The sequence below is a fragment of the Leucoraja erinacea genome, chromosome 3 (genome assembly GCF_028641065.1).
Source record: "Leucoraja erinacea ecotype New England chromosome 3, Leri_hhj_1, whole genome shotgun sequence".
Lineage (NCBI taxonomy): Eukaryota > Metazoa > Chordata > Chondrichthyes > Rajiformes > Rajidae > Leucoraja > Leucoraja erinaceus.
Genome location: NC_073379.1, coordinates 80,671,390 through 80,699,136, shown reverse-complemented (window position 1 = coordinate 80,699,136; position 27,747 = coordinate 80,671,390). Strand labels below are relative to the sequence as shown.

Here is a 27,747-nt window from a genome sequence, read left to right as displayed (position 1 = left end):
TCCCATAATTCAAGTGATACTGAAGTGTCCAAGCTACAGTTATAAACAAGAACAATTCCTATATTGTTAGTTTTAGTTTCAAAAGATAATGTGAATTTGTAATAATCAAATATCTCTCTTTTCACTATTTTTGGATTAAGCCTCTTTCATAACAGTCTCTGAGAGGCTAAGTCACTTTTCTTCAACTATTTTTATAGAGGTCAAGTCAGGATGGTGCATAACTTGAAGTGAAATGTGCAAAATGCAGTGTTCCATTGTTGCCGCCCTTGTCCTTGGTAATGGCAGAAGTCACAGGATTGCAATGCGCTACCAGAGTAACTTTGGCAGCTTGTTGCAGTCCATTTTGCATATGGCATAGGTACTGCAATTACAATGTCCTAATTGTGGAGGGAGTGAGTGTTTAAGATGATGTATCCGCTATTGATCAAGCACCTGACTTTGATCTTAAAGGTGTCGAGTTTCTTGTCTTATTGGAGCGAAACTCAGAGGCAAATGGAGTATTTTCAATCACAGGTGGAACTTGTGCCTTGTAGATGAAGGGACATTTTGGAGCAACAGGAGGTCAATGCCTGTCACTGAATACCTAATCTGCAATCAGCTTGAATATTTACTGCAAGTTCAAAACTAAAGGAGATGAAATTTACCCTAATATTGTTACTTTGCATAATATATCAGGAATTTAGTGCAAGCCCACCAATGCAGAATATTTAAGTAGCTGCAAAAAAACACCACCTGTTAAAGGAACTGAATAGGTTAAAGCAGCATCCTTGCGGGCAACGGGATAATCAAGGCAGACCCATATGAGATTCTGGTCAACGTACATGTCTAGCCCTTTAATCCAATTAGACTATGATTTATTTAATATTCCAGCTACCACAAAAAATTGTAATGAAACATGATAAAAATATCTATTTTGTGATATAAACAAGGCAGCTGGCAAAATTGCCAGTGTTTGCATTGTATCTACTTAACACTAAAAGATCACAATTATTTGTAAGTAGAAATCACACAAAAATAGATTAGAAAAACATACCATTTTTCCAATCATTGTCAAGTACGGTCCTGCATGTTGATTAACTGCAAAGAAATCCAGAAGCCTCACAAACCAAAATATAATATCTAAGGAGTATATAATCCTTCCAGCAATTTGCAATGGCTGATTAGCCCAACGTAAACCAAATCCAACAGCAAACAGAATTATAGCCACAGAATCATTAAAGTTCCAGTATTCTTGGATCCAAACTTTAATCTTCCGGCTGAATTTTCCTGGTTCTGATATTAAGATCTGTGTAAGTAAAGGCAAAGATAAAGATAAAGTCAGGACAATTCAATACTACCTTTAAGTAAAGTTAATCCTTACAGACAATTTATCTCTTACTTTGGAATGAAAGTGCTGTCATTAACAGGGAATCAGTCAGAGGTAGATATCAAAAAGCTATCATATGTAAACACTACTTTATAGAACAGGCACAATCCTTTTGTAAATGTTTTAATAATTATAAACATAGAAACATAGAAAATAGGTGCAGGAGTAGGCCAGTAGGCCAAACACAGAGAGTATTAGGACAAAAAAAAAAATCAAAATATTGCCCGAACAACAATTCAAGAATGTAATTAATCACAACAGAAGGTTATTATTCTGAAGAACTCATTGGCCTTCCTGCATCAATTAAGTTGTTCTGACAAATTGATTCAGTGAGCAGGTCAATTAACATTTATGAGCTGTGAATTCCCATTAGATTTGATGGCTGCAATAAGCAAAGCAAAATTATGCAAACTGCAATGTTAAAAAGCCAGAAATAGCATGTGAAAACATGGTGATTGCCGCTGAGAAGTATTGTTGATGGTTCATAGCTAAACATAAGGGTTGGAATGAGGGATGAGTGGAAAATAACTGGAGAAAGTCAGTTTCCTTAATTAAAAAAAGATAAATATTAACTCTCTGGGACGCTAGTCATTTAATTATTATCTTCTACCATCTGAATATTATGTTTCCCATACTTCGCTAATAAATGTTGTTCTCATTATTCCCTTGTGCTACAGAACTTGAAATCGTGGCATACTTGATCACTGTTGCTGGGAAATACTTTACATTGTAAAGGTCAACTCAGCCTCCATCACTCTACTCCTGTGGTGTAACATCTCAGCCAACAGCAGGAGCAACTAATGACCATTCCTAGTCTGCAGAGCCATCGATAAAGACAATGTTTTCAAATGTAACTGGTTCTGGACTCGGACTTATCTTTTCTTGTCAGGCAAAGGAATTTGAGCTCAGTGAATCTTACAGTTTCAAAATTGAAAATGTCATAACTTGAATTTAAATTTCTTAACTTAAATTTTCAAAGTTGAAAAATCTCACAAAGTGCAAAATTGAACAGTTTCTGTTGTGGAGTTGAGCGCTTCCCAGTTTCAAGATGAATTTGATTCATTGTGATCTACTCAGTAATACTTAGGGATATAGATCTTTCAAATTGAGCTGAAACCCCAACAGATTTTCATTTAAAATATAAATTTTAACTGACACTCAACATTTTTGACGAAGAACTTGGAACAATGGCTACATTACTTTAGGAGAAGATGTAACATGAATACTACTGAAAACAACCAAGAAACCATGGCTCTGATTTATACCACCGACACAATTCTACGACCTTTCTTGTTTTATTTTATGAATCTTTTCCTCATGATACTCAGCATAGACGAGATTGGTTGATGGGCCTATTCCTAAGGTATGACTCTAATCTTGTCATTTAAGGTCATCTCACTTGTATCGTAATGCTGGTTAAGGGCCTGTCCCACTTGACGATTTTTTCGGCGACTGCCGGTGTCATATCAGTGTCGCCAAAAGATTTTGAACATTTCAAAATCCAGCAGCAACAAAAGAAATGTTGCGACACTTGAAAAACACCCCATGTCAATACGTTATCACGCTGTCTCACCGCCAAGTCACCGCCGCATCACGCCGCAAATTTTTTGGTGACCTGATACGTCAGTCAATGATGCCAGCAGTTGCCGAAAAAATCGGCAAGTGGGACAGGCCCTTTACAATCCTGCTTTTTTCAAAGAGCAATTAAAGTGATATTTGACTCTCGGTCAGATTTAGGAAATGCAAATAAAGAATTAAAATGTTTTGCTCTTCAATTACACCCATTATATCACTCCACTTTTAACTCTTTTATTTTAGAATATTTCTTTCTAAATCTGCAATACTTTCCATATCTATTACACTCCAAGATCATTGCTGTTCTCCAATTCTGGCCTCTCAGTGATCCCAAAATTAAATTTAATTGCTTTGCAAGTTCATAAATTCAGATATTCGGAAATTTAAGAGCAGAATTAGGCAATTCAGCCCATAGAGACTACTCTGCCATTCAATCTTTCTATCAATCTATCATTCCCTCTCAATCCCATTTTCCTGCCTTTACCCGTAACCTTTGACACCCTTACTAATCAAGAACTTGTCAACATCTACAATCACTACCTCAATCTGTACACTAGGAGAATAATACAGGTACTGATTTAAAAATACCACAAGAATCGGCTAGAGAGGAAAAGAGAATACAGATATCCTGGAAAAGAAATACAAATCCTGTGAAATCTTGGAGTGGAGGACAGGAGATAACTAGCTGGGGCAGATGACTCTGGCAGGAGAGAAAAAGTCTTAGGAGGCAAGTGAAAGGCTTGTATATGACACAAAGAGCTCAAGATGCAGAGATAGGCTGCAGTCCAATTCACCTCTACCCCATTGCAGAGATTGTCTATTGTCATTACAATGCTGAGAACTATATTCTGCAGCCTGTACCCTTTGCTCTACTAATTGTACTTGAGTTTGGTTTGATTGTATTTATGTATAGTATTATCTGATATGATAGGATAGCATGCAAAATAAAGCTCTTCACTGCACCTCAGTGCACGTGACAATAATAAACCTAAACCTAAACTGAAGACATAAATCATCTGCCCAATGGTGTTCTGATTGGAAAAATCCACTCGTGACTCCCTTCTCCATCCCTGGAAACACTAACATGCCCCTCTCACATTGGCAACATTGGCAGCACTGGGAGTGATGGAAAAAGCAGGAATCTTAAGTGAGGTACAAATGTCTTCATCAGCATTATAGCCAGAGGAAATGTGTAGGAAGGAACTGCAGATGCTGGTTTAAACCGAAGACAGACACAAAAAGCTGGAGTAATTCAGCGGGACAGGCAGCATCTCTGGAGAGAAGGAATGGGTGACGTTTCGGGTCGAGACCCTTCGTCAGAGGACGACAAAGAGGTAATGGTGAGCTTCACTGCACACATACAAAGGAGACAAAATGGGAGGAATTCAAAAGTGGACAATTGGCAGACCAAGCAGTCCAGGGCTCAGAGGTTGCAGGGCATGAGTCAATGCAATGTTACAACTGCAAGATAATTGGCCAATTAATGTCAGTGGTTTAGTCCTACTTCAATTATGAATACAAAGGGCAACTTAGTCCTACAAGCACATGAGAGAACATTTGCTGGTTCAGTGAGCAAATGTGGCGTTAGCATTAATGACCCTCGTATGTACCCTTGAAACATGGTGAACAACCCCTAATTTAGTAGGTAAATGCAAGATTGAGTGTAGCAGGAGCCTAAACGTGCACCATTACACACCATTTGCAACTCATAGGCTTTTGATGGCAACAACATGAACACATCTATATGTATTCTTTATCCATTAAGCAGCAGTTATGAGGCAACAAAACGTGAGGTACCTCAAATCACCCACAACTGCTGGCATCAGGCCACTATCCTCAGGGTATTCCTGCTCGTTGTATGCAGCAATAAAATATTATTTTCTCATTGTGCCTTAGAGTGCAAATACCAGGATCTCATAAAGAACCTCGTAGAAAAATGTCCTTTCACAGCACATTTGCTGAGAACATTCCATTCCTACAATAAAGGTCAGCGGGAGCATGTTTAATTGAATCAAAACCGATTGGGATGTGGACAGAAGCTGGATGAGCAAGAAACAGGATTAAAGGAAGAGTGGCAATGGTTTTGTTTTGCACCAGGATAGAAGTATATAATGATGTTTGCCAGGGATTTGTGCTAGATCTATTAATTTATTCAATATATATTAATAGCCTATAGACAGAGCATAATTTCAACATTCAAAGGTTGCACAATGTGTAAATGTAGTAAGAAGGGTGGACAATAATACCAGACAACAAATGGGAGATGTAGTTTACTATACGAGTGAAAAAATATACTTTGGAACAATTCAAATTAAATATTAAGAACTTTACAAAGAGATCACAAGAATAAAGGCCCAAGGGTTAACAAACATAAACTTTTGAAGGTAGTAGTTGGTAATCGAGGTGTTCATAACTACGTTACAGAGAGAATTAATTTTACTGAAGGATGTCAGGCCATTGAATTAAGATCATGAAAACGTTAAGAAAAGTTGGGTTATTCAACAAGCTGTTATCATCTAACGTATGTCACCTTAAAAAAGCCGGGGTAGTATTGTCAAGGTTAAAATTTTGAGACCAATATTTAGTTTAGTTTATTTTAATTTAGTTTAGTTTAGAGATACAGCACGGAAACAGGCCCTTCGACCCACTGGGTCCGCTCCGACCAGCGATCCCTGCACATTAACACTATCCTACACACACTAGGGCCAGTTTTTACATTTACCAAGCCAATTTACATACATACCTGTGTGTCTTTGGAGTGTGTGTGGAAACCGAAGATCTCGGAGAAAACCCACGCAATCAGGGGAAGAACGTACAAACTCCGTACAGACAACACCCATAGTCAAGATCGAACCCATGTCTCTGGCGCTGCAAGTGCTGTAAGGCAGCAACTCTACTGCTGTGCCACCATGCCACCCTTAGTTTAGTTCAGAGATACATTGCGTACAGTTTTGGTCTCCTAATCTGAGGAAAGACATTCTTGCCTAGAGGGAGTACAGAGAAGGTTCACCAGACTGATTCCTGGGATGGCAGGACTTTTATATGAAAAAAGACTGGATAGACTCGGCTTGTACTCGCTAGAATTTAGAAGATTGAGGGGTTATCTTATAGAAACTTACAAAATTCTTAAGGGGTTGGACAGGCTAGATGCAAGAAGATTGTTCCCAATTTTGGAGAAGTCCAGAACAAGGGGTCACAGTTTAAGGATAAGGGGAAAGTCGTTTAGGACCGAGATGAGAAAAAAAAAATTCACACAGAGAGTGGTGAATCTGTGGAATTCTCTGCCACAGAAGGTAGTTGAGGCCAGTTCATTAGCTATATTTAAGAGGAGATCGATGTGGCCCTTGTGGCTAAATGGATCAGGGGGTATGGAGAGAAGGCAGGTACAGGATACTGAGTTGGATGATCAGCCATGATCAGGCTCGAAGGGATGAATGGCCTACTCCTGCATCTATTTTCTATGTTTCTATGTTTCTATACAGCATGGAAACAGGCTCTCTGACCCATTAAATTCACGTCAACTATTGATCTCCTGTTCAGACTAGTTCTATGTTATCACACTTTCTCATCCACTCCCTACACATTAAGAGTATTATTTTACAGAGGCCAATTAACCTGCAAACCCACACATCTTTGGGATGTAACCAAAGCACCCAAAGGAAACCCAGATGGTCACAAACTCCGCACAGACAGCACCCGACGTTAAGATCAATGCCGGGTCTCTGGTCTTGTGAGGAATCATCTCCACCAGCTGTGCCACCGCGGATTTTGAGACTGATGGAATAAGAGCATCAATGACATGCCAGCAAGTTCAACTTAGTAGTTTCGGGAGAAGGGTCGCCACCCAAAACGTCAGCCATTCCTTCTCTCTAGAGATGTTGCCTGTCCCGTTGAGTTACTCCAGCTTTTTGTGTCTATCTTCTATCTATCACTTGCTGGGCTTTGTCCTTCCCCCACCTCTTCAATCAGTCTGAAGAAGGGTCCCAAGCTGTAACGTCCTCTATCCATTCCCTCCCATAGCTGCTGTCTGACCACTGAGTTATTCCAGCACTTTGTGCTTTGTTCAAGGTTACAGCATCTGCAGTTCTTTGTGTCTCCATAATTAACCTAATGCTGAGGTCAATTGTTATTTCTTAAGAAGGACCCAGTTGAGATCAACAAACCCAGTAATGACAAAGGACTAGATATGAACATTTTCTTCACACTACTTTACTTGCTCACTATTTTAAATACAATATTATACCATTAATAATTTATAATGTTTGCTATATGATTTATTTTCTCTAAAGCTAGGAGTAAAGTTATAAAAATACACAAGGTACTGGAGTAACTCAGTGGGTTCTCAGCTTCTCAGTAGAACACAGATAGGTGACATTTTGGGTCAGGACCCTTCTTCAAACTTGGTTAATTAATCTTTTCTCTATATAAAGAATCCTCTTTAGCTCCTTATCTGACACGCCTTTTATCTCTTTTTCATCTCTAACCTAAACCCCTGTCTCACGGTGCGAGTCCACCCACGAGTGATCCCGAGTTAAAAACAAATCAAACTCGTGGTAATCACGTAGAATTAACGTAGCGGAAACGTCGGAACTTGTGGACGTAACTTAGCGACTCGTAACGCTAACGGCAGGTACTCGGGAAACTTGTTAACTCGTGAAAATTTTTCATCATGTTGAAAGATTTCCATGAGTCAAATTTACTCTTGAAGGAAAAATATGAAACTTTTAAACTCGTTGTAATACCGTAGTAGCCCGTGTGTTTACCGTAGTGACTCGTGAGTAACTCGTGGGTTTGGCCTGAGTGCCAGAAGTGAAATGTTGAAGAGTAGTCAGATCTTAATGGAAAATTTTCAGTGAAGGAGCAAAAAGCACTCCCCGGGGATCTGAGAAACAGTGGCAAAAAGGGTGAACCATGCAGTGTGGGGAAAGCCGCATTGCTAAAGTTGATTAGTTCCCATCAGAACTTTAACTTTTCACATTGAAACGGTGCCATGAATCCTTGTTAGATTAATGCACTTTTTATGGAGAAGCAGATATATGGGACAGGTCTCCCGTCTCAGGATTTATATCCGACAGATTTTAAGCGTTTGTACGGGGAATTTTCTCAGGCATCATTTTCCACCCAGTCTGTCCGCGTTAAGGAGGCTTTCAGTTGTGAGCCCAGACTGTAGCCACTTTTGAAGTACACTTGATGCCCTGATGGTGAATCATTTCCTTTCAAGCGACAAGGTGCCTCCTAGCTTTTCAAGGTGTGTAGGATATCCGTTGGTTCATACATCACCCAGGCTGCAGTCCTAGCCCACCACAGTACCAGGGAGGCCCCGTGAAGCCGGCTGGTTGGTCTGTCTTGTGTTCGCAAGCCCACTGCATGCAGCACCTGAAATTACTGCCGGGGTCCACTCCACTTGGTTTCCTCAAGTAACCAGTAAATTACTATTAAACCTTGACATGCTTTACATAGTGACATATTCTAACATCCAGGCAAATTGTGAAGGTTGCGTAATGAAACAAGTAATTGAACTACCACAGGTACAAGGCCCATTGATCAAACAGTGCTTCGGCAGTGAAATACAGGAAGGGGTGGTAAACAATAATTTTCAAAGTGATTTCTTCCAAAAGAAGCCATCAAGAAATAATGCGAGGGAAAGAAGGGGTGGGAGGATGGAGTGGGGGAGAAGGGGAAGGGTACATGGGTGAGCTGCACACTTTCCGCTCTGTGGCTGACAGCAGCTTCAGAGCCTTGGTGGCTGGAGCTGGTGGCACCAGTAACCATGTGGAAAATTGCCTCATTGTTTTTCTGGCTTCAGCAGCGTGGATGCGGTATGGATCCTGCAGTTGATGTGCCTGGGAACGGTGGTGCAGAAGGTTGCATATGGTTCTCCGACTGCTCCAATGATCAAAAGGTTCGATCCTGACCTCGGGTGGTATCCGTGTCAGGGTTACACCTTTTCCCTGTGACCAAGCGGGATTCCCCCGGCCGCTCTGGTTTCCTCCCACATCCCCAAAGAACGTAGGTTAATCTGCCGCTGTAAATTAACCTGAGTGTGTCGGTGAGTAACGGAATCTGGGACAGTTGACGAGCATGTGAGAGAGAATAAATTACAGGGAAATGAATGGGGAATGGGATTGATGGGATTGCTGTCAGAGCTAGCATCGCCTTGATGGGCCAAATGGCCTCCTTCCATGTTGAAAAAATGAAAAGCCAGAAAGTCAGCTCTCTGCCGTTGATTTACGGGATATTCATGAAATATCATGCGCCGGCCGATAGCTTTTGGAGAGTTCATGATGTAATGCAATGATGTAACCAGTTGTAATTATTGGCCCAATTATGGTATCTACACCGGATGATAGTCTACCGTACAATATCGGAAAACATTCCCATATTTACAATTAAGGGGCCAATTGTATTCGGGTTTTTAATAAATACTCAGTTTACCCGAGTTTAAATTAAAACTTGGGTCAGGTGCTAGAAAACTCAGGGACGCCACTGCTGAAGAGAACATCTGAGCTTTGTCTTTCATTCAGAGGTTCGCGGGCGGGCTGGGGTGACTGTAGGGCTCTGAAAACTTGTGAAAGGGGTGGTTTCTGGGCAGATCTGCCCAATCAGCAATGTTTTGAGCCGCTGCTTTTTATACAGTTTACGTCGCGACGGTGGGACGGCTGTTCTGACGGACATACTGGGTGAGTAGAGAGACACACACTGCTATCCCTCTGGTCTACGGACCTTGCAGTCGGGGGGAAAAATAACATCAATGTTCATTTTACCTAATCTTTTTGTTAGAAGTTTACCAACGTTTTGATGAGAGATAAATTAAGGGAATAAAACAATCTTACTATACACAAAAAGCTGGAGTAACTCAGCCAAGCCGGCAGCATCTCTGGAGAGAAGGGTCGAAATGTTTTTTCAGTCTGAGGAAGAGACTCGACCAGAAATGTTACCCATTCCTTCTCTCCAGAAATGCAGCATGTCCCGCTGAGTTACTCCAGCATTTTGTGTCTATCTTCAGTGTAAACCAGCATCTGCAGTTTCTACCGACACAAAACAGCCTATGATTGATGCCAGACCTTGAACAAATGCAGTTCAAATAGACTTTTGAATGCAATTTTGGAAGGATTGTTTCTTGAAACAAACTACTCTAAAAGTTTGAAGGAAGGAATTGCAGATACTAGCTTAAACCAAAGATAGACACAAAATGATGAACTAACTCAGCTGGTCAGGCAGCATCTCTGGAGAAAAGAAATAGGTGATGTTTCGGGTCGAGATCATTCTTCAGGCTGGGTCTTTTTATAGTGAAAAATAAAACTGCATGACACCATTTTTACCATGTGATGATTTTTCCACATGTCGGTCGGTAGTCGTTGATGGCTCAAGAGTAACTCGGGAGAGGAACTTGGTAACTCGGGAGAGGAACTTGGTACATCGCAGAAATGCGAAGTAAACGGCAAACTTACACGTGGGAACTCGTTTAAACTCGTGAACATAAACTTGGAATCTCGTAGACAACCACGAGTTTGATTTTTTCTTTCACTCAGGATCACTCGTGGGTGAACTCGCACCATGAGACAGGGCCATTACTCCACCCATTTGCCAATCAAACCCCGTCACTTGGATCTATCTATCACTTACCTGATTTTGTCCTATATCCACCTCTTATCCTGCTTTCAACCCGCTAGTTGAATAAGTCTGAAGAAAGGTCCCAACCCAAAATGCCATCTATCGATTCCCTCCACAGAGGATACTACTGAGATACTCCAACACTTTGTGTTTTATTCAAGATTCAAACATCTGCAGTTCCTTTCCTCAAGGAACAAATTAACATGTATTCACCTCTCTGCCTTTTTCCACAGCAGTTGTGAAAATGTAAATGATGACCATCCATTCTTGGACACTAGGCACGGGCTCCATTTTCACCAACACTGCGTAGGTGAACAGCATTAGGAATATCAAGTAGGCAATCTGTAACAATGAAATGAAAAAAAAATCTTTTCCTCTGAAACATTAACAAAAATTTCACGCTAACATTTTTTTTGCTGCAATATTCAATTGTTTTCCTCTCTGACAAAAAGGAAAAATACACCTAAATTATTCTTAATGCTGTGATATCAGCCAAAAATAATGTGCAATGTATTTATCATATTCATATCTGTTTCATGTTTTCTGTGGCAATGAGAAAGTTCAGAATTGTATTTATTAGATGAGAAACATTTCAAATGCAATGAACACAGCAGGTCACCATTTCCATTGTTATTGTGAGTGAGGAAATGTTTAAACCTCACCCATTCATGTCAATCAGCATTGCTGAATTTCTTAATTGCAAAGTAATTAATAAAATACAACAAACCGTGTGGAACCAGAACTTGACTATTGGTGCGTTGTAAAATTCATAGGCTTTTCTCGTCCAAGGCAGACCCCTTTGCCTTGTACCAATGGTCTCATCTCGACTTTCTTTGGATTGTTCTGTTCCTCTTTCAGGGTCATAATCCATCTTTTTTTAAGAAAAAATAAAAATCACTCTGTTGTTGACTATTAAATAGATATTAAAGATATCTGACTGCCTGATACACCTCAAAGTGTAAACAAGGAACTACAAATATTGGTTAACAAAAACAGGTACAAAGTGAGGAGTAACTAAGCAGATTCCAGGGATGCACGCTGACACGCTGAGTTACTCTAGCACTTTATTTATTGTTATGTAAACTAGATACTTGCTTAGATGGTTGTTAACCCTACTTTTAGTACACCTAATTAGGTCCTCTGTGTTTAAAAAAAAAAAGGAAAAAATCCTTATGCAAATCTCTTAGGATGTAAATATTCAGTCCGAATTGTTCAGTAACACTGGTGGTTTGAGAAAGTACTTAAGAAAACTTTTGTTAATGTTAAGATTATTTCTCAATATTTATTCAATTATGGTAACCTGACGAAATGTTACTCATGTAGCTGAAAACAGGTTATTCTGTGAGTAAACAAATGTATTTGATAATGTCTATAAATTTGACATAGATGGAAAAATCAGTTGGTTACAATTATTAGTTAGAGTAGTGAAAAGATCCAGAGAACAAATAGATTTTAAAGCTTTTAAAATACGTTAGTTGGCACTGAAAAGTAATAACTTTAAAAATGTATTTTTGGTGGCTTGAGAAAAGCATATTTGTCAGGAAATCACCAATTTGAAATCACTAATCTTTCAATTAGAGGCACGACCAATTTTGGGGTAAGAATGGATTCCAACATAACGTTTTTCTACCAATACGAAATGGCTGAACTGGATGTGTGTGGAGCTTGAAATTCTACAATATTTTGCACTGGTTTGTTAATAACGGTTAAAATGAGTAGCAAAGTTTGATACAACACAAACAGAAATTCAAAGCCAAGGTGAAGATAACTCATTAACTTACAGGAGGCTGGTCATCCTTGCCAGAATTGGAGTTTTGAAAACTGTACTGCCGAGCAAACTGGTGCGATTCCTGAGACTGGGGGATGTGGGACATTTCAGCCCTGCTCTTAAACTCCAACATCAGAATGCTGGGAGGCAGAAGAATGCTGAGAATGACCTGGCAATGAAATGAGTCACATTAGAAGCATGAAATTACAAAATAACCCCTGCATGTTTTGCCATCAAACCCATAGTTACTGGAATGTACTCTTTATTTGATAAATCGGTATTGTCAGCTTTGTTGGAGTGCAGCTAACCTTTGTGAAAGCAGGCACATCATCAATATCACAGATAAAAATAACACATTTTGCATGTTGGGGATATTTACATACATTCATTATTTTTTTTATCATTAAATGTATAGTAAATGATTCAATTCAAATAGTTTACTGATTCAACGAACTGAAGCAACATAGGTAGAGGCCATTTAACCTATCTTATTGAGTATTAAATCTCATTACCATTTCAATATTAACATTTAAAACAATATCACGTAGTCATGGAGTCACAGAGACATAGACATAGAGTGATACAGTGTGGAAACTTGCCCACGTCGACCAACAATGTCCCAGCTACACTAGTCCCACCTGCCTGCGCTAGGTCCATATCCCTCCAAACCTGTCCTATCCATGTACCTGTCTAACTGTTTCTTAAATGATGGGATAGTCCCCGCCTCAACTACATCCTGTGGCAGCTTGTTCCATACATCCACCACCCTATAAAAAGTTATCTATAAAAAGTTACATAAAAAGTCTATAAAAAGTTATCTCCTTGAACACAAAAGTGGTTCAGATCACAAACCACAATATTTTAATTAACATAAAAAGCATATATGCTTTAGATAAATATATATGCTTACATAAACTATGGACCATCATAAAAGCATCTGCCAGGAGAATCACAAAGTAATCAAAAATCTATGTGAGTTTATCATTCTGAAGTGCATTAGTGGAATCACTAAGCTATTATGTGACTTTAACTCCAATGGACTAATTTGCATTCTGGCATGTACGAGGCAAATAAATGTTATTTGTCTTTAATTTAGCAGCACACAATCATTGAATCACAGAAAAACACATCACAAAAGGCGACCATTCAGCTCATTATGCCATCACTGGATAAAAGATGAACTACCCAAACATATACTGGAGTGTGCAATATAATGTGCAATATTTCTACTGTCTATTTATTTATTTTATTCATTGATCTTGCCGGTAATATGAGAGTTAATGGTTGATTGTGTTTTTGTTCTTTTCAATGTTTTTATCCTGTGCCTTCTATTGTATACCACTGAAGGAGATGCACTGAAATGTTGTTGTACAGTTGCTGTGCAATGACGATAAAACATATTCTATTCTATTCTATTCTATTCTATATTCTGCGTTCCACCACAAGGACGATGGCCTCGAAGGGTATGACTCTTCAAATGCTTTTAAATGTGATAAAGACAGACAGACAGACGTGAAGTTCACCGTTTGACCTGTTTTTACAAAATGTTAAATCGTCAGCTCGACATAGATTACAAGACCTACACCAAACCCAAACCAATTAGGAGCAGACGAGGGCATTCGATCCAATTTGTGATCCCAGCTACAAAGACAGATGTGTACAGCAATTCGTTCTTCCCCCGCACAATTAAAGCATGGAATAATCTCCACCCTACTGTAGTTACCCAACCAGATGCAACTAAATTTAAAGTAGCTCATTCTTCCCAATAACCCTTTCTGGCTTAAGTCCTCCCTCCACCACCTCCAGTTTAAATGCCATTGGAATATTTTGGAGGACCAAGAAACCAAGAACCAAGAACCAATATAAGAGTGTCTGCCTCTACCATACTTTCAGGCAGTGAGAAGATATTGCTTCTTCTTTAATCCTACTTCATCCATATTTACATCTGTGCCACTTTTTTTCTAAACCCCTCAGCTAAGGGAAACAGTCTTTCCCATTTACTCTGTCCAAGCCCCCTGCATTAAGTCAAGTTGGCACAAACACAAGTATGGTGAGGTACTGATACAAGGAAAATCCTGCAACAACAGCAGCAACATACGCACATACTCAGACAACACACAAAAACATACATAACATATAAATTATACAAATGTTACACATAAATTCTACCAAACAACAAAAATAAAAAGCGCAAAAAAAAGGCATTAATGCAAAAATACAATTGGTAAACATCCATAATAATGCAAGAGATCTCTGTAGTGTTCCTTTGCTGAGGTAGAATTAGGCTTATGTAGGTGGTTGCAGGAAAGTAGCTGTTCCTGAACCTGGTGGTGTGGGACTTCAACTTTCCGTATCTCATGCCCAATGGTAGCAATGGGAAAAGGTTGGGTCTGGGGGGTGGATAATGCTCTCTTGAGGGAGCACTTCATATAGATGGCTTTGATGGTGGGCAGGACTATGCCTGTGATGGATTGGTCTAAGCCCACTACACTCTGCAGCCAGTTGCATTCCAGTGCATTAGAATCCATTTGTAGAAGTTTGTTACAGTATTCATTGACATGCTGTGTCTCTTTAAACTTCTAAAATAAATGTAGAGGTACTTGTGCCCCTCAACCTCCTCAGTTCCAAAGAAATTAACCGTGTCCTTTCAAATCTTTCCTCATAGCTACAACATCTCAGCCCTGGCAACATGTGTAAATCCCTTTGCACCTTCTCTAGTCTGAACAAATCTTGAGTGTGATAATGAATCTCTCACAATTTCCAACCAGCTCATCAGCTCCCACTGTGATTTATTGGATTTGACTTTGCTTTTGGTTGGGTTTAGACCTTTTGATCATTTTAGATGCTCAAACTCTTGAATCAAGGACACATTCCCATGATTCAACATTTGTTTAAAAACAATGGCCACCCAAGTATTAAACAGACAGGGTGGGAGAAATAACATGGCAGAATAGTTTAGAGCATCAGTAATTATCAGGTTCCAAGATATGGGACCTCTGATTTGGAACAATGTGAGAAACCAAGGTACACAAAATTGTTTAAAACTTATCACGATAGTTATGCATAAATATTTAAGTAAACTCAGCAAAATGGATGACATCCAAATGGTAAAAGACATTTGGATACCTAGGTACATGGATAAGAAAGGCTTAGAGGGATATGGGCCAAATGCAGGCTGGCAAGACTAAGAGTAGATGTCCAAGAAGGAACTGCAGATGCTGGAAAATCGAAGGTACACAAAAATGCTGGAGAAACTCAGCAGGTGCGGCAGCATCTATGGAGTGAAGGAAATAGGCAACGTTTCAGGCCAAAACCTTCTTCAGATTGATGCAGGGTGGGGGGGGGGGGGCGGGTAGAAGAAAGGAAGAGGAGGAGCCAGAGGGCTGAGGGAGAGCTGAGAAGGGGAGGAGACAGCAAGGGTTACCGGAAATTGGAGAAGTCAATGTTCAGGCCACTGGGATGCAGACTACCCAAGCGGAATATGAGGTGCTGCTCCTCCAGTTTCCGGTGGTGCTCACTCTGGCCATGGAGGAGGCCCAGGACAGAAAGGTCAGATTCGGAATGGGAGGGGGAGTTGAAGTGCTGGGCCACAGGGAGATCAGGTTGGTTCATGCGGACCGAGCGAAGGTGTTCGTCGAAACGATCGCCAAGCCTACGCTTGGTCTCACCGATGTAGATCAGCTGACATCTAGAGCAGCAGATGCAATAGATGAGGTTGGAGGAGGTGCAGGTGAACCTCTGTCGCACCTGGAAAGACTGCTTGGGTCCTTGAATGGAGTTGAGGGAGGAGGTAAAGCGACATGTGTAGCATCTCTTGCAAGGGAAAGTGCCCGGGGAGGGGGTGGTGCGGGTGGGAAGGGAAGAATTGACCAGGGAGTTACGGAGGGAGCGGTCTTTGCAGAAAGCAGACCCGGGGGGGAGATGGGAAGATGTGGCAAGTGGTGGGGTCACGTTGGAGGTGGCGAAAGATGGGGCATTTTGCTCAATGTGGCAAGTTGGGCCAAAGGCCCTCTTTCCATGCTGTGTGATTCTTTGATAATATAAGAAAAATAAAGGTGAAATACTGAGGAAGGAGCTGCTACAGACATTCTTCACAAGTAAATACTGTGTATAAAAATGATTGGAAAATTCCCAATGTTTTATCAGACTAAATTAGAAGCATTATCCTGGATCAAAAAAATGACAGATTAGTTTCTACACAAGGTAAAATATGGAGTGTAACCTTTAGAAATGTAATAAGTTCTTGAACATTATATGACAGTCTCTTGGAGGCTTTAGACTTTAGACAGCGCAAAATCAGGTCCTTCAGCCCATGCAGTGAGCAGCAAACATCGATCAACATACCAAAACCAAATAACCTACAAACCTGTACGTATTTGGAGTGTGGGAGGAAATCAGAGCAGTCAGAGAGAACCCACATGGTCACAAGGAAAACGTACAAACTCGGTTCAGACAGCACCCGTAGTCAGGATTGAACCTGGTTCTCTGGAGCTATAAGGCAACAACTCTGCCATTGTGCCAGTGTACCACCCAACAGTCCTCTGGGTTAATATCAAAATGAAGCTATTTTAACAACATGGTGGACTTCTTCGAGTCCACAAGGCACAAGACTAGGCATAAAGAGCAACCTTTACCTTAAACCATGAGTTCTTCCTCATGTTCAGGCGTCCCATCCAGATGTCAGTCAAGAGCATTTGAGTGCATGTGTGGGAAACAAAGGGCCGAAGACCTGATGACACGGCCAGCTTCAGACAAGTGGAGTTGCTCCAGTTCTTCAGCTCGTAGGTCAGTAACTTCATGGCCATCCGCTCATTCTGTTTAAATGCTTGGTCTAAAACATCCACAGCAAGTTGGCCAAATTCCCTAACAGGTAAAGACATTCACACATGAAAGCAAATAATGTAATTTCATTGCAGCAATTAAAATATTTGCGTCTCTGAAAAGCAATGCAGTCTTTAGAAAACAATTAGCATAACACATTTCATGCATTTTTAGTAATATTGCCATGAATGTTATTTGAAATAAGCAGTGTGCAAGACATCACAAGATGGACAAGGATTCTCTGAATGCTTTGCAGCGTTGTTGATGTTTAATAAGCTGGCATGGTAGCACAGCGGTAGAGTTGCTGTCTTACAGCGCCAGAGACCCTGGTTCAATCGTGACCACGGGTGCTGTCTGTACAGAGCTTGCATGTTCTCCACATGACCGCTTGGGTTCTCTCTCGGTGCTCCAGTTTCCTCGTACATTCCAAAATCGTGAAGGTTGGTAGATTAAGTAGCTTTGGTAAAATTGTAAATTGTCTCTAGTGTGTAGGATAGTGCTGGTGTACGGGGAGATCGCTGGTCGGTGCAAACTCAGTGGGCTGAAGGTCCTGTTTACGAACTGTATCTCTAAAATTATGCTGGCGCACTTGCTTCCCAACTACCAGCAGGTGCGAAAACACAAGTCACCCGTCTCAAGATTTTAATCCTATTCTGACATTTTAGGGTTTTCCTGTCAGCTGGAGCTCAGCCTGGAGCTGCAAGACAACGTCATTTCTACTTGTGTCGGATGGAACAGCATTTGCTGGTTTAAACTGAAGATAGACACAAAAACCTGGAGTAACTCAGCAGGGCCAGCCTTAGGGGGTGTGGGGCCCAATTGGGAACAATTTTGGTGAACCCCAGATTCCCAGCCAAGGTCTGTCAGCCCAGTTATTTAGTATATATTATGAAATGGTACACTAGGTGCTATGGATTATACACTGTGTGAATCTCTCCTGCTCCCTCCCGTTTGACTGTCAGTAGCTCCACTGGCTTCCAACATTTACCGTAGCTGCTAATTACCATTCAACTGCATTATGTGATTGGACACAATGCCCTTGGAGACAGCGGCTGATTGGACGGGAGGAGACCTATTTGTTGATTGGACGGGAATTTTAAGTCAAGCTGGTTGGTGATTGGATGCAACCCCCTTAGAGACAGCGATTGATTGGCTGCCAAATAAAATTGTCAAATCTGTAACAAAAATCACTGGTTGGTGCAAACGCAGTGGACTAGCTGGTTGTATCTCCAAACTAAACAGTATAACATGCAGGTACATTCATTTAAAATTAAATTCAGTGATTATTTCACATGATTTCTCACTGTGTAATGCTCAATATCTGACCAATTTCTGTTTAACACATTTGGTCTGCCGTAAACATTTTTCTCTCCCAAAACAGTTCATATCTAGCAAACCGATCAACGAACCAGACAGTAGTTGGACGCAGTCATAGAAACATAGAAAATAGGTGCAGGAGTAGGCCATTCGGCCCTTCGAGCCTGCACAGCCATTCAATATGATCATGGCTGATCATCCAACTCAGTATCCCGTACCTGCTTTCTCACCATGCTCCCTGATCCCTTTAGCCACAAGGGCCACATCTAACTCCCTCTTAAATATAGCCAATTAGCTGGCCTCAACTACCTTCTGTGGCAGAGAGTTCCAGAGATTCACCACTCTCTGTGTACATTTTTTTTTTCTCATCTCAGTCCAGATCCACGATTTCCCCTTTATCCTTAAACTGTGACCCCTTGTTCTGGACTTCCCCTACATCGGGAACAATCTTCCTGCATCTAGCCTGTCCAACCCCTTAAGAATTTTGTAAGTTTCTATAAGATCCCTCAAGGAACACGGCTTCATTGATACCTGTTCAAAACACAATAACATTTACTGAGGAATGTGGATGGATGCATTGATGACATTGTATAACAACTTGTTAACTACTTGCTGTTAAGAAGTGCTAACAGTACTAGTTAACAAATCGTTTGTGTCTGATGTCTATGCAGCGGATGTTATACATGTTCGTTTAAAAAAAATCCGGATGGCGAATTTAAAAAAAATCTTTATTTAACAAAGAGAATTCGTATTTGTGTACGAAAGACGGAACATTAGTGTGGGGTCCCGCTTAGGCGCGGAGTCCAATTGGGAGCAATCGGTCAAATCGGCTTAAGGCCGGCTGTGTAACTCAGCATCTCTGGAGAGAGGAATGGGTGATATTTCGAGTCGAGAACCTTCTTTCCATTCATAGAGTGATACAGTGTGGAAACAGGCCCTTCGGCCCAACTCGCGCACACCGACCAACAATGTCCCAGCTACACTAGTTCCGCTTGCCTGCGCTTGGTCCATATCCCTTCAAACCTGTCCTGTCCATGTACCCGTCAGACTGTTTCTTCAACTATGGCATAGTCCCAGCCTCAACTACCTTCTCTGGCAGCTTGTTCCATATACCCACCACCCTTTGTGTGAAAAAGATATCCCTCGGATTCCTATTAAATCTTTTCCCTCGATTCCCCTACTCTGGGCAAAAGACTCTGTGCATCTACTCGATCTATTCCTCTCATGATCTTATACACCTTTATATGATCACCCCTTATCCCCCTGCACTCCATGGAGTAGAGACCCAGCCTACCCAACCTCTCACTGTAGCTCACACCCTCTAGTCCTGACCACATCCTCGTTAATCTTTTCTGAACTCTTTCAAGCTTGACAATATCTTTCCTATAACATGGTGCCCACAACGTCTTATACAACTGCAACATGACCTCCCAACTTCTATACTTAATACTCTGATTGATGAAGGCCAAAGTGTCAAAAGCCTTTTTGACCACCCTATCTACCTGCGACTCGACCTTCAAGGAACCATGCACCTGTACACCTAGATCCCTCTGCTCTACAACACTCCCCAGAGGCCTAGCATTTACTGTGTAGGCCCTGCCCTTGTTCGACATCCCAAAATGCACCTCATACTTCTCTGTATTAAATTCCATCAACCATTCCCCCGCCCACCTGGCCAATCAATCCAGATCCTGCTGCAATCGTTCACAACCATCTTCACTGTCTGCAAAACCACAAACTTTTGTATCATCAGCAAACTTGCTAATCTTGCCCCGTATGTTCTCATCCAAATCATTGATGTAAATGACAAACAGTAACGGGCCCAGCACCGAACCCTGAGGCACACCACTAGTCACACACATCCAGTCTGAGAAGCAACCTTCCACCATCACCCTCTGCTTCCTTCCATTGAGCATCCTGGCTCCCAAACAGGAGTGACTGAAGGGCAAGCCTTCTCCCGCACTGAACTAACCCAAGGGCCCCTAGGGGTTCAGAACTGAATGACAATCACTTTGAATTCAAAGGAAACAAACTAGGATAGCAAGCAAACTATCGTGTTCCAGGAGTATGGCCTTTGCATTCTAATTCTAAGCATTGATTAAAAAAAAGGACAAGAAACTGGTAATGTTACTTTCTGAAGATAGACACAGGATGCTGCAGTAATTCAACAGGTCATGCAGAATCTCTGGTGAAAATGGATAGGTGACGTTTTGGTTGGCACTTCAGCTAATCTCCATCCCTCAAAGCTGAAGAATGGTCCCTACCCGAATCATCACATATCTTCTGCAGTTGTATAGGGCTCTGATGAGACCACATCTGGAGTATTGTGTACAGTTTTGGTCTCCTAATTTGAGGAAGGACATCCTTGTGATTGAGGCAGTGCAGCCTAGGTTCACGAGATTGATCCCTAGGATGGCAGGACTGTCATATGAGGAAATATTGAAAAGACTAGGCTTGTATTCACTGGAGATTAGAAGGATGAGGGGGCATCTTATAGAAACATATAAAATTATAAAATGACTGGACAAGCTAGATGCAGGAAAAATGTTCCCAATATTGGGCGAGTCCAGAACCAGGAGCCACAGTCTTAGAAAAAAGGGGAGGCCATTTAAGACTGAGATGAGAAAAAACGTTTTCAATCAGAGAGTTGTGATTTTGTGGAATTCCCTGCCACAGTGGAGGCCAAATCACTGGATGGATTTAAGAGAGTTAGATAGAGCTCTAGGGGTCTATGATGGAACAAGGGACATGGCGAGAAAGCAGGCACGGGTCATTGATTGGGGACGATCAGCCATGGTCACAATGAATGGCGGTGCTGGCTCGAAGGGCCGAATGGCCTCCTCCTGTACCTATTTTATATGTATCTGTTTCTATTCATTTTCTTCAGAGACGCTTCCTGATCCTCGAGTTGCTCAAGCATTTTTTTTCTATCTTTGATATAAACCTGCATCTGCAGTTCCTTTTTATATGTTCAGTTTAGTTTATTTCCACATGGAAAAGATGGGGTGGAACCCGGGACTGGAGCTGTGAGGCAGCTGTGAGGTCCCTTCTCTTGTAATTTCATCAGAAGAACTGCAGTAACACCAGAAATATTAGGTCAAGGTATCAGTGCCCTTCATCTACTGTAGATAAGACCAAAGATTATGTGTTCACCTTGAACTCAAGAGCATTTTAGTGGCACTGCAGGAGCAGAGGTGCCATCATTGAGTTAAGATATTAGATTGAGGCGTAATGTTAAACATGCATCATTCAATTAAGAGTGGGTCAGTCTTTCCTAGTATTTGTTAAAATCAGTGTTTTTCAGACTTTTAGACATTTAGAGATACAGCACGGAAACAAGCCCTTTGGCCCACTGGGTCCACGCCGACCAGCGATTACCCCATGCACTAGCACTATCCTACTATACACTTGGGACAATTTACATTTTTTTGCCAATTAACCTAGAAACCTGAATGTCTTTGAAGTGTTGGAAACTGGAGCACCCGGAGAAAAGCCACATGGTCACTGGGAAAATGTACAAACTCCATACAATCAGGACCCATAGTCAGGATCGAACCCTGCTGAGTTACTCCAGCATTTTGTGTCAATCTTTAGTCTATCTGCAGTTCCTTCCTACAAAAATAAAATCCAAGTATTTTATTTATTTCAGATGGGACAGAAACAAACTCTGAAGAGGCAAGAGACTGCAGATGCTGGAATCTGGACCAAAAAATCCAAACTACTGGAGAAACTCTGAGAGTACAACAGCATCTGTTCATGGGACAATTAAACTATCAATGTTTCGGGTCAAGAAATTATATTTGGATAATTTGTCCTGGTGCAGGGTCCTGACCCAAAACTTTGGCAATTCCTCCCCCCACAAATGTTGCTCGACTCTGTGAATTTCTCCAGCCGTTTGTTTTATTTTTTCTGTTAACCTAACTCCGATGCTGATATTTGGGGGGATAAAATTATGTTCCCAGCTGTTGCAAATTTAACAATCACAGAGGAACCCCAGTGAGCTCTTGCTCCATCACTGTGCTTGAGATGGAGAACAACAGCCAAGCACAGAGGAGAAAGAGCTCATCGTGGAGCTTATCCAGTCTGTTTAAGATTTGCACAATCGTGCAGGAACCTCAAATCTGTGAGCAATTATGGGGGCAACACATGGAACATAGAACTTAGAAAAAATCAGCACAGGAGCAGGCCCTTTGTCCACCATGTCTGCTCCGAACATGATCCCAAGCTAAACTAACCTCTTCTGCCTGCACATGATCATGTTCCCCCATTCCCTGCATACATACATGTCTATCTGAAAGCTTCGTAAACATCACTACTGTATCCACTACCACCCCCAACTGTGCGTTCCAGTCACCCACCACCTTCTGTGCAAAAAAACTTGCCCCACACTTCTTCTTGAAACTTTGTCCCTTTCACCATAAAGCTATGCCCTCTGTTCATTGATATTTCTACCATAGGAGACAGTGAGACAGAGTCCCATGTGCTTGATAGACTACCCTATCTGTGCCTTTCATTTTGTGCGTTTCCATTAGGTCTCCCTCAGCCTCTGACGAGAGATACAACTGGCATGATGCAAGTTCCTTCTGGATCTTCATCAATTCATAGCCATTTCATTGCTTTAGCTGAGTTGAGTTTAGTTTATTGTCACTTGTACTGAGTTACAGTGAAAAGCTTTACCTCGGTACACATGACAATAAGCTAAACTCAACTTAACTAATGCAATGAAATTTGCTATGAATTAAGATGAAGGAATACAAGAAGGAACTTGTGTTATCCCAGTGCTATCACACGTCAGCGGAGGGGAGGCCTAACAGAAATATACAAAATTATTAGTGGCATAGATAGCGTAGTCAATCATTAAAGCTGTTAAACATGAAAGTAAAAGAGAATAATCTTACTTGGAATATTGCTTTAGCTGTTCTGAGGTATCCTCCATCATGGTACTCTGCTTAGCCTCATGAGCCATTGCTCTGTACAGTTTGCAGGCCACCAACGCCTTTGCCGTGGCTTCTTCACCATGTTGCCAGAAGAACAAGGCCATCCGCTGCCGTTTCATCAGCACCGCCCACACCAGCAGGTCATTATAGGGGTAAATGAAGCCTGCAGAATCGTGATCCTCTGAAAATCTTAGATCATCCTTTTGCTTCTTTTTTAACTTACAAAGTGAAACAGATTTATCCTGTAAAAGTCAACATGGCAGCGACAATAAATAAAGATCAGCAAGTTTAAGAAAGAACTGCAGATGCTGGAAAAATCGAAGGTAGACAAAAATGCTGGAAAAACTCAGCGAATGAGTTCAGCTGTTAGTAAGGACACAGTTGAAGTACTGTGTAAATTCTGGATCCCTGTTAAGTTCTGGTTATCCTGAAGTTTAAAAAAAAGTGATTAATCAGAGTTTCTGATCCTGTTAAACTAAACTAACCAAAAGATGTGGCAGGATTTCTGTAGAGAACACTATTCCATTTGGAATGAAACTCATAGATGTATTCCTGTTGTTCAAGTGCCCAGTAATAAAAATTTGTCCTCTTTATTTCTAACCTGCTTTTTAATTCAAGATCAGCGGCAATTAATAACAATGGTGATTTATAACAATGCAATCTCAGTTGTATGATTGCAGCACTGGTCAGCTGCTCATTAAGTACATGAGTTATTTTCGTTTTTTGACCCCTGCAAGCTTGTCCAAAATTTTCCAATTTTTTCACCGTGCAAATCCAAAATCAGGGCCCAGGAATGGCCCAGGATTGATTTCTCCTTCCAGTATTCCAATCACATACTTCACACAAGCATCCAAGTTATTGGGCTTCTTGAGGCAGTGCTTAAAAAAATAATTAGGCTCTGTTTCCCTTCAGCTGGCCCTTCATGTTCTGGGTGGACAGAGGTTCAAATGCAATTAGGCCCCAGATAATTTTTTGTAGGTGGCTGTACACTTTAGACACTAGAGATACAGCAAGGAAACAGGTCCTTCGGCCCACCATGGCTACGCCGACCAGCGATCCCCTTACACTAGCACTATCCTACACACAAGGGACAATTTACAATTTTACAGGAGCCAATTAGCCTACAAACCTGTATGTCTTTGGAGTGGGGGAGGAAATTTGAGCACCCAAGGAGAACACAGGTGGTCACAGGGAGAAGGTACATACTCCATACAGACAGCTCCTGTAATCAGGATTGAACTCAGGTCTCTGGCACTGCAAGGCAGCAACTTTACCGCTGCACCACCGTGCAAGCCCAATTTATCACTACCGAATTCCAGCCCATTTCATTAGAGGCCACAGTGAACTGCCATATGCAAGAAGTAGCTCACTGGCCCAATGAAAATTCATGCACTATCCATAGGTTTAATATCCCAACAGGTTGAAACAGGTGGAAAGCTATAGGGCCGACTTCAGAAAAACATGTTGCTGATGAGGAGCCTTGCCGAGCAAGAGCCTTGTCAAGCAAGCAGTTGCGGAGGGGCTAATAACATTGCATTCAGGACATTTACTGCTAATTAACACTAGTCCAATACATCACTTTACATGAATTCAAGGAAGTATAACAGAGAAAATGTTAATAGACACAAAATGCTGGAGTAACTCAGCGGGACATGCAGCATCTCTGGATAGAACGATTGGGTGACATTTCGTGGTCAAGACCCTTCTACAGACTGAGCGTCAGGGGAATGGGAGTTACAGAGATAAGGAAGTGTAAGCGATCAAAATGTTGATGTATCCACAATGATTTAACTATTGATATCTGTTTTTGTATTTCATAAAAGCATTATGAACACTAGTAGGGTTTGAACTGCATTCGACGAGCGACCACATTTTTAGATATCGTAACATTTGAGGGTGGCACAGTGACGCAGTGGTAATGTTGCTGCCTTACAACGCTAGAGACCCGGGTTAGATCCTGACTATAGGTGCTGTCTGTACGAAATTTGTACATTTTCCCTGTGACCATGTGGGTTTTCTCTGGGTGTTCCAGTTTACAGGTTATTTGGCTTCTGTAATTTGTCCCTAGTGTGTAGGATTGAACTGGCATATGGTGACCGCTGGTTGGCGCGGACACGTGGGCCTATTTCCACATTGTATCTCTAAACTAAACAAAAAGCTGTACTAAATTCACAGGAGTGGCCAAATTAACAACAAGCATTTCCGTAAAGCAGAACTTTGTTAAGTTTTACAAAGAACCAATGAAATCAGTGAAAATTGTCAAGAACACAAAAATCTCTTTACAGCTTTTGTTTATGTGGTAAAATGTCACCGAACATTTTGTCGGAGCTAATAACTTTCTCAATTACCCATTATATGACCTCCATCAAGATTTAAACTTAAGACAATAAATAAATTAAAAGATATCCTGAATATTATGATCTTGAGGTGCTTATTTACGGTTGGAGAAGATTTACATCTTCAACACAAACACACTCCATAGCATGCTTCGAAGTATAATTATAGAACGTTGTACCTTGCGTTTGTATGGTTGGGCTGTTCGAATGAACTGGGAGTGTAGCCTCTGCTCGCCACTGCCCATTCTGGAAGTTTGTTCTCTGTTCAGGTTCCAGCTTTGAGTGAAACTGGTTACACCAATCCGGCCAACTCGCTATGGAAAATATTAGTGTGTATTAGTAATGTTACTGCAAATAAACTGACAATATTCATGATTATATTACTTCCACGTAATTTAATGAAGAAAAATTAAAAGCCTATCCTTACATATGAATATGTTGTAAGTCCCATCTGCAGATTGGGAGGTAGGAATGATGAGAGTATAAACAGATATTCACAGTGATTTCCTCACAAAACTGATACCATTGCCAGTCAGGAGGTTGAGTCTCCTTAGTCAGTAGACTAAGGGGAAAATCCTGAAGTGGACACTTAGATTCAATGTTGTGAGTTGCAATCCAAGTTTGAATTCAAATTAAGGAGGTCAATGAACTTGACTAATGGGCCTGTCCCACTTATGCGCCTTTTTTGGCGACTGCAGGAGACGATGCAGTCGCCACATGTTCGCGGGTGGTTGCCGGGGAGTCGCCTTCATGGTCGCGACGAGTTCCCACATTCTGGGAACTAGTCACAGCCTCATTACGGTCGCTGCAAATTTTTCAATATGCTGAAAAATTAGCGGCGACCAGAATGAAGCCGCCATGGAGAGTAGCGAGAATTCTCGAGCCGTAGGTGGGTCATCAGGAGGTCCTAATGGGTTTCTAATGAGGTCGAAGATTCTCGGAGGTTCTCGTAGATTTGGAGCCGGTGCTGACGGGTGAATTTCATTGGCTCATTGGGGAAAAAAAAGGTAAGCAGTAGTTTTCAGAACCAAGGATATCCGACCGGTAATGTTAAATGTCCGCCGAGCTTCACAGCCGTGTATCTCTGGCTTCAGAAAAGTTGTCTCCACTCCTTCTCTCCCCTTCCCCTTCTCCCCCCCCCCACCCCCCTCCCTCCTCTACTTTAAAGGACTTACTGTACACTGTGCTTTAGCCGTTTTAATTACAGCGCCAACCTTCCTGTTCATCGCGGTGTGTCCGCATCAACTTGACTTTGCACTCTGTGAATTATTTAGACAGCGCTCCCCCGCTTGCCCTGTCTCCCGCCTGCATAACAGGCTGTTGTAGGAAGTGATGTGTTTGTGTGTGTTTGACAGTCGCCGGCAGTCCGCTGAAAAATCGCCTAAGTGGGACAGTCCCATTAGTGTTTTTATGTGTATGTATGCATGTATGTGTATATATTAGTTTAGTTTATCTTCCTATGAACACCGAGATACAGTGAAAAGCTTTTATTTGTGTGCTATCCAATCAAAGTAAAGACTACACATGATTACATTCAAGCCATATATATAGTGGCTTGCAAAAGTTTTCATACCCCTTGAACTTTTTCCACATTTTGTCACGTTACAACCACAAACGTAAATGTATTTTATTGGGATTTTATGTGATAGACCAACACAAAGTGGTGCATAATTGTGAAATGGAAGGAAAATGATACATGGTTTTCACATTTTTTTACAAATAAAAAACTGAAAAGTGTGGCGTGCAAAAGTATTCAGCCTCCCTGAGTCAATACTTTGGAGAACCACCTTTCGCTGCAATTACAGTTGCAAGTCTTTTGGGGTATGTCTCTACCAGCTTTGCATATCTAGAGACTGAAATGTTTGCCCATTCTTCTTTGCAAAATAGCTCAAGCTCAGTCAGATTGGATGGAGAGCGTCTGTGAACAGCAATTTTCAAGTCTTGCCAGAGATTCTCAATTGGATGTAGGTCTGGACTTTGACTGGGCCATTCTAACACATGAATATGCTTTGA

The 27,747-nt window shown here is 41.3% G+C and overlaps 1 protein-coding gene across 1 annotated transcript in view; it reads right to left on the bottom strand.

Moving 5' to 3' along the window:
* LOC129695770 (transient receptor potential cation channel subfamily M member 6-like) overlaps positions 1-27,747 on the bottom strand; it is a 126,052-nt gene that overhangs the window by 57,953 nt on the left and 40,352 nt on the right. The window contains exons 16-22 of the mRNA XM_055633067.1: positions 25,914-26,048; positions 23,360-23,640; positions 16,958-17,186; positions 12,337-12,492; positions 11,283-11,426; positions 10,769-10,897; positions 1,034-1,285 (exon numbers count right to left, since the gene is read on the bottom strand). Of these exons, the coding sequence (XP_055489042.1) occupies positions 1,034-1,285; positions 10,769-10,897; positions 11,283-11,426; positions 12,337-12,492; positions 16,958-17,186; positions 23,360-23,640; positions 25,914-26,048 (1,326 nt within the window). The remainder of the gene's footprint in view (positions 1-1,033; positions 1,286-10,768; positions 10,898-11,282; positions 11,427-12,336; positions 12,493-16,957; positions 17,187-23,359; positions 23,641-25,913; positions 26,049-27,747) is intronic.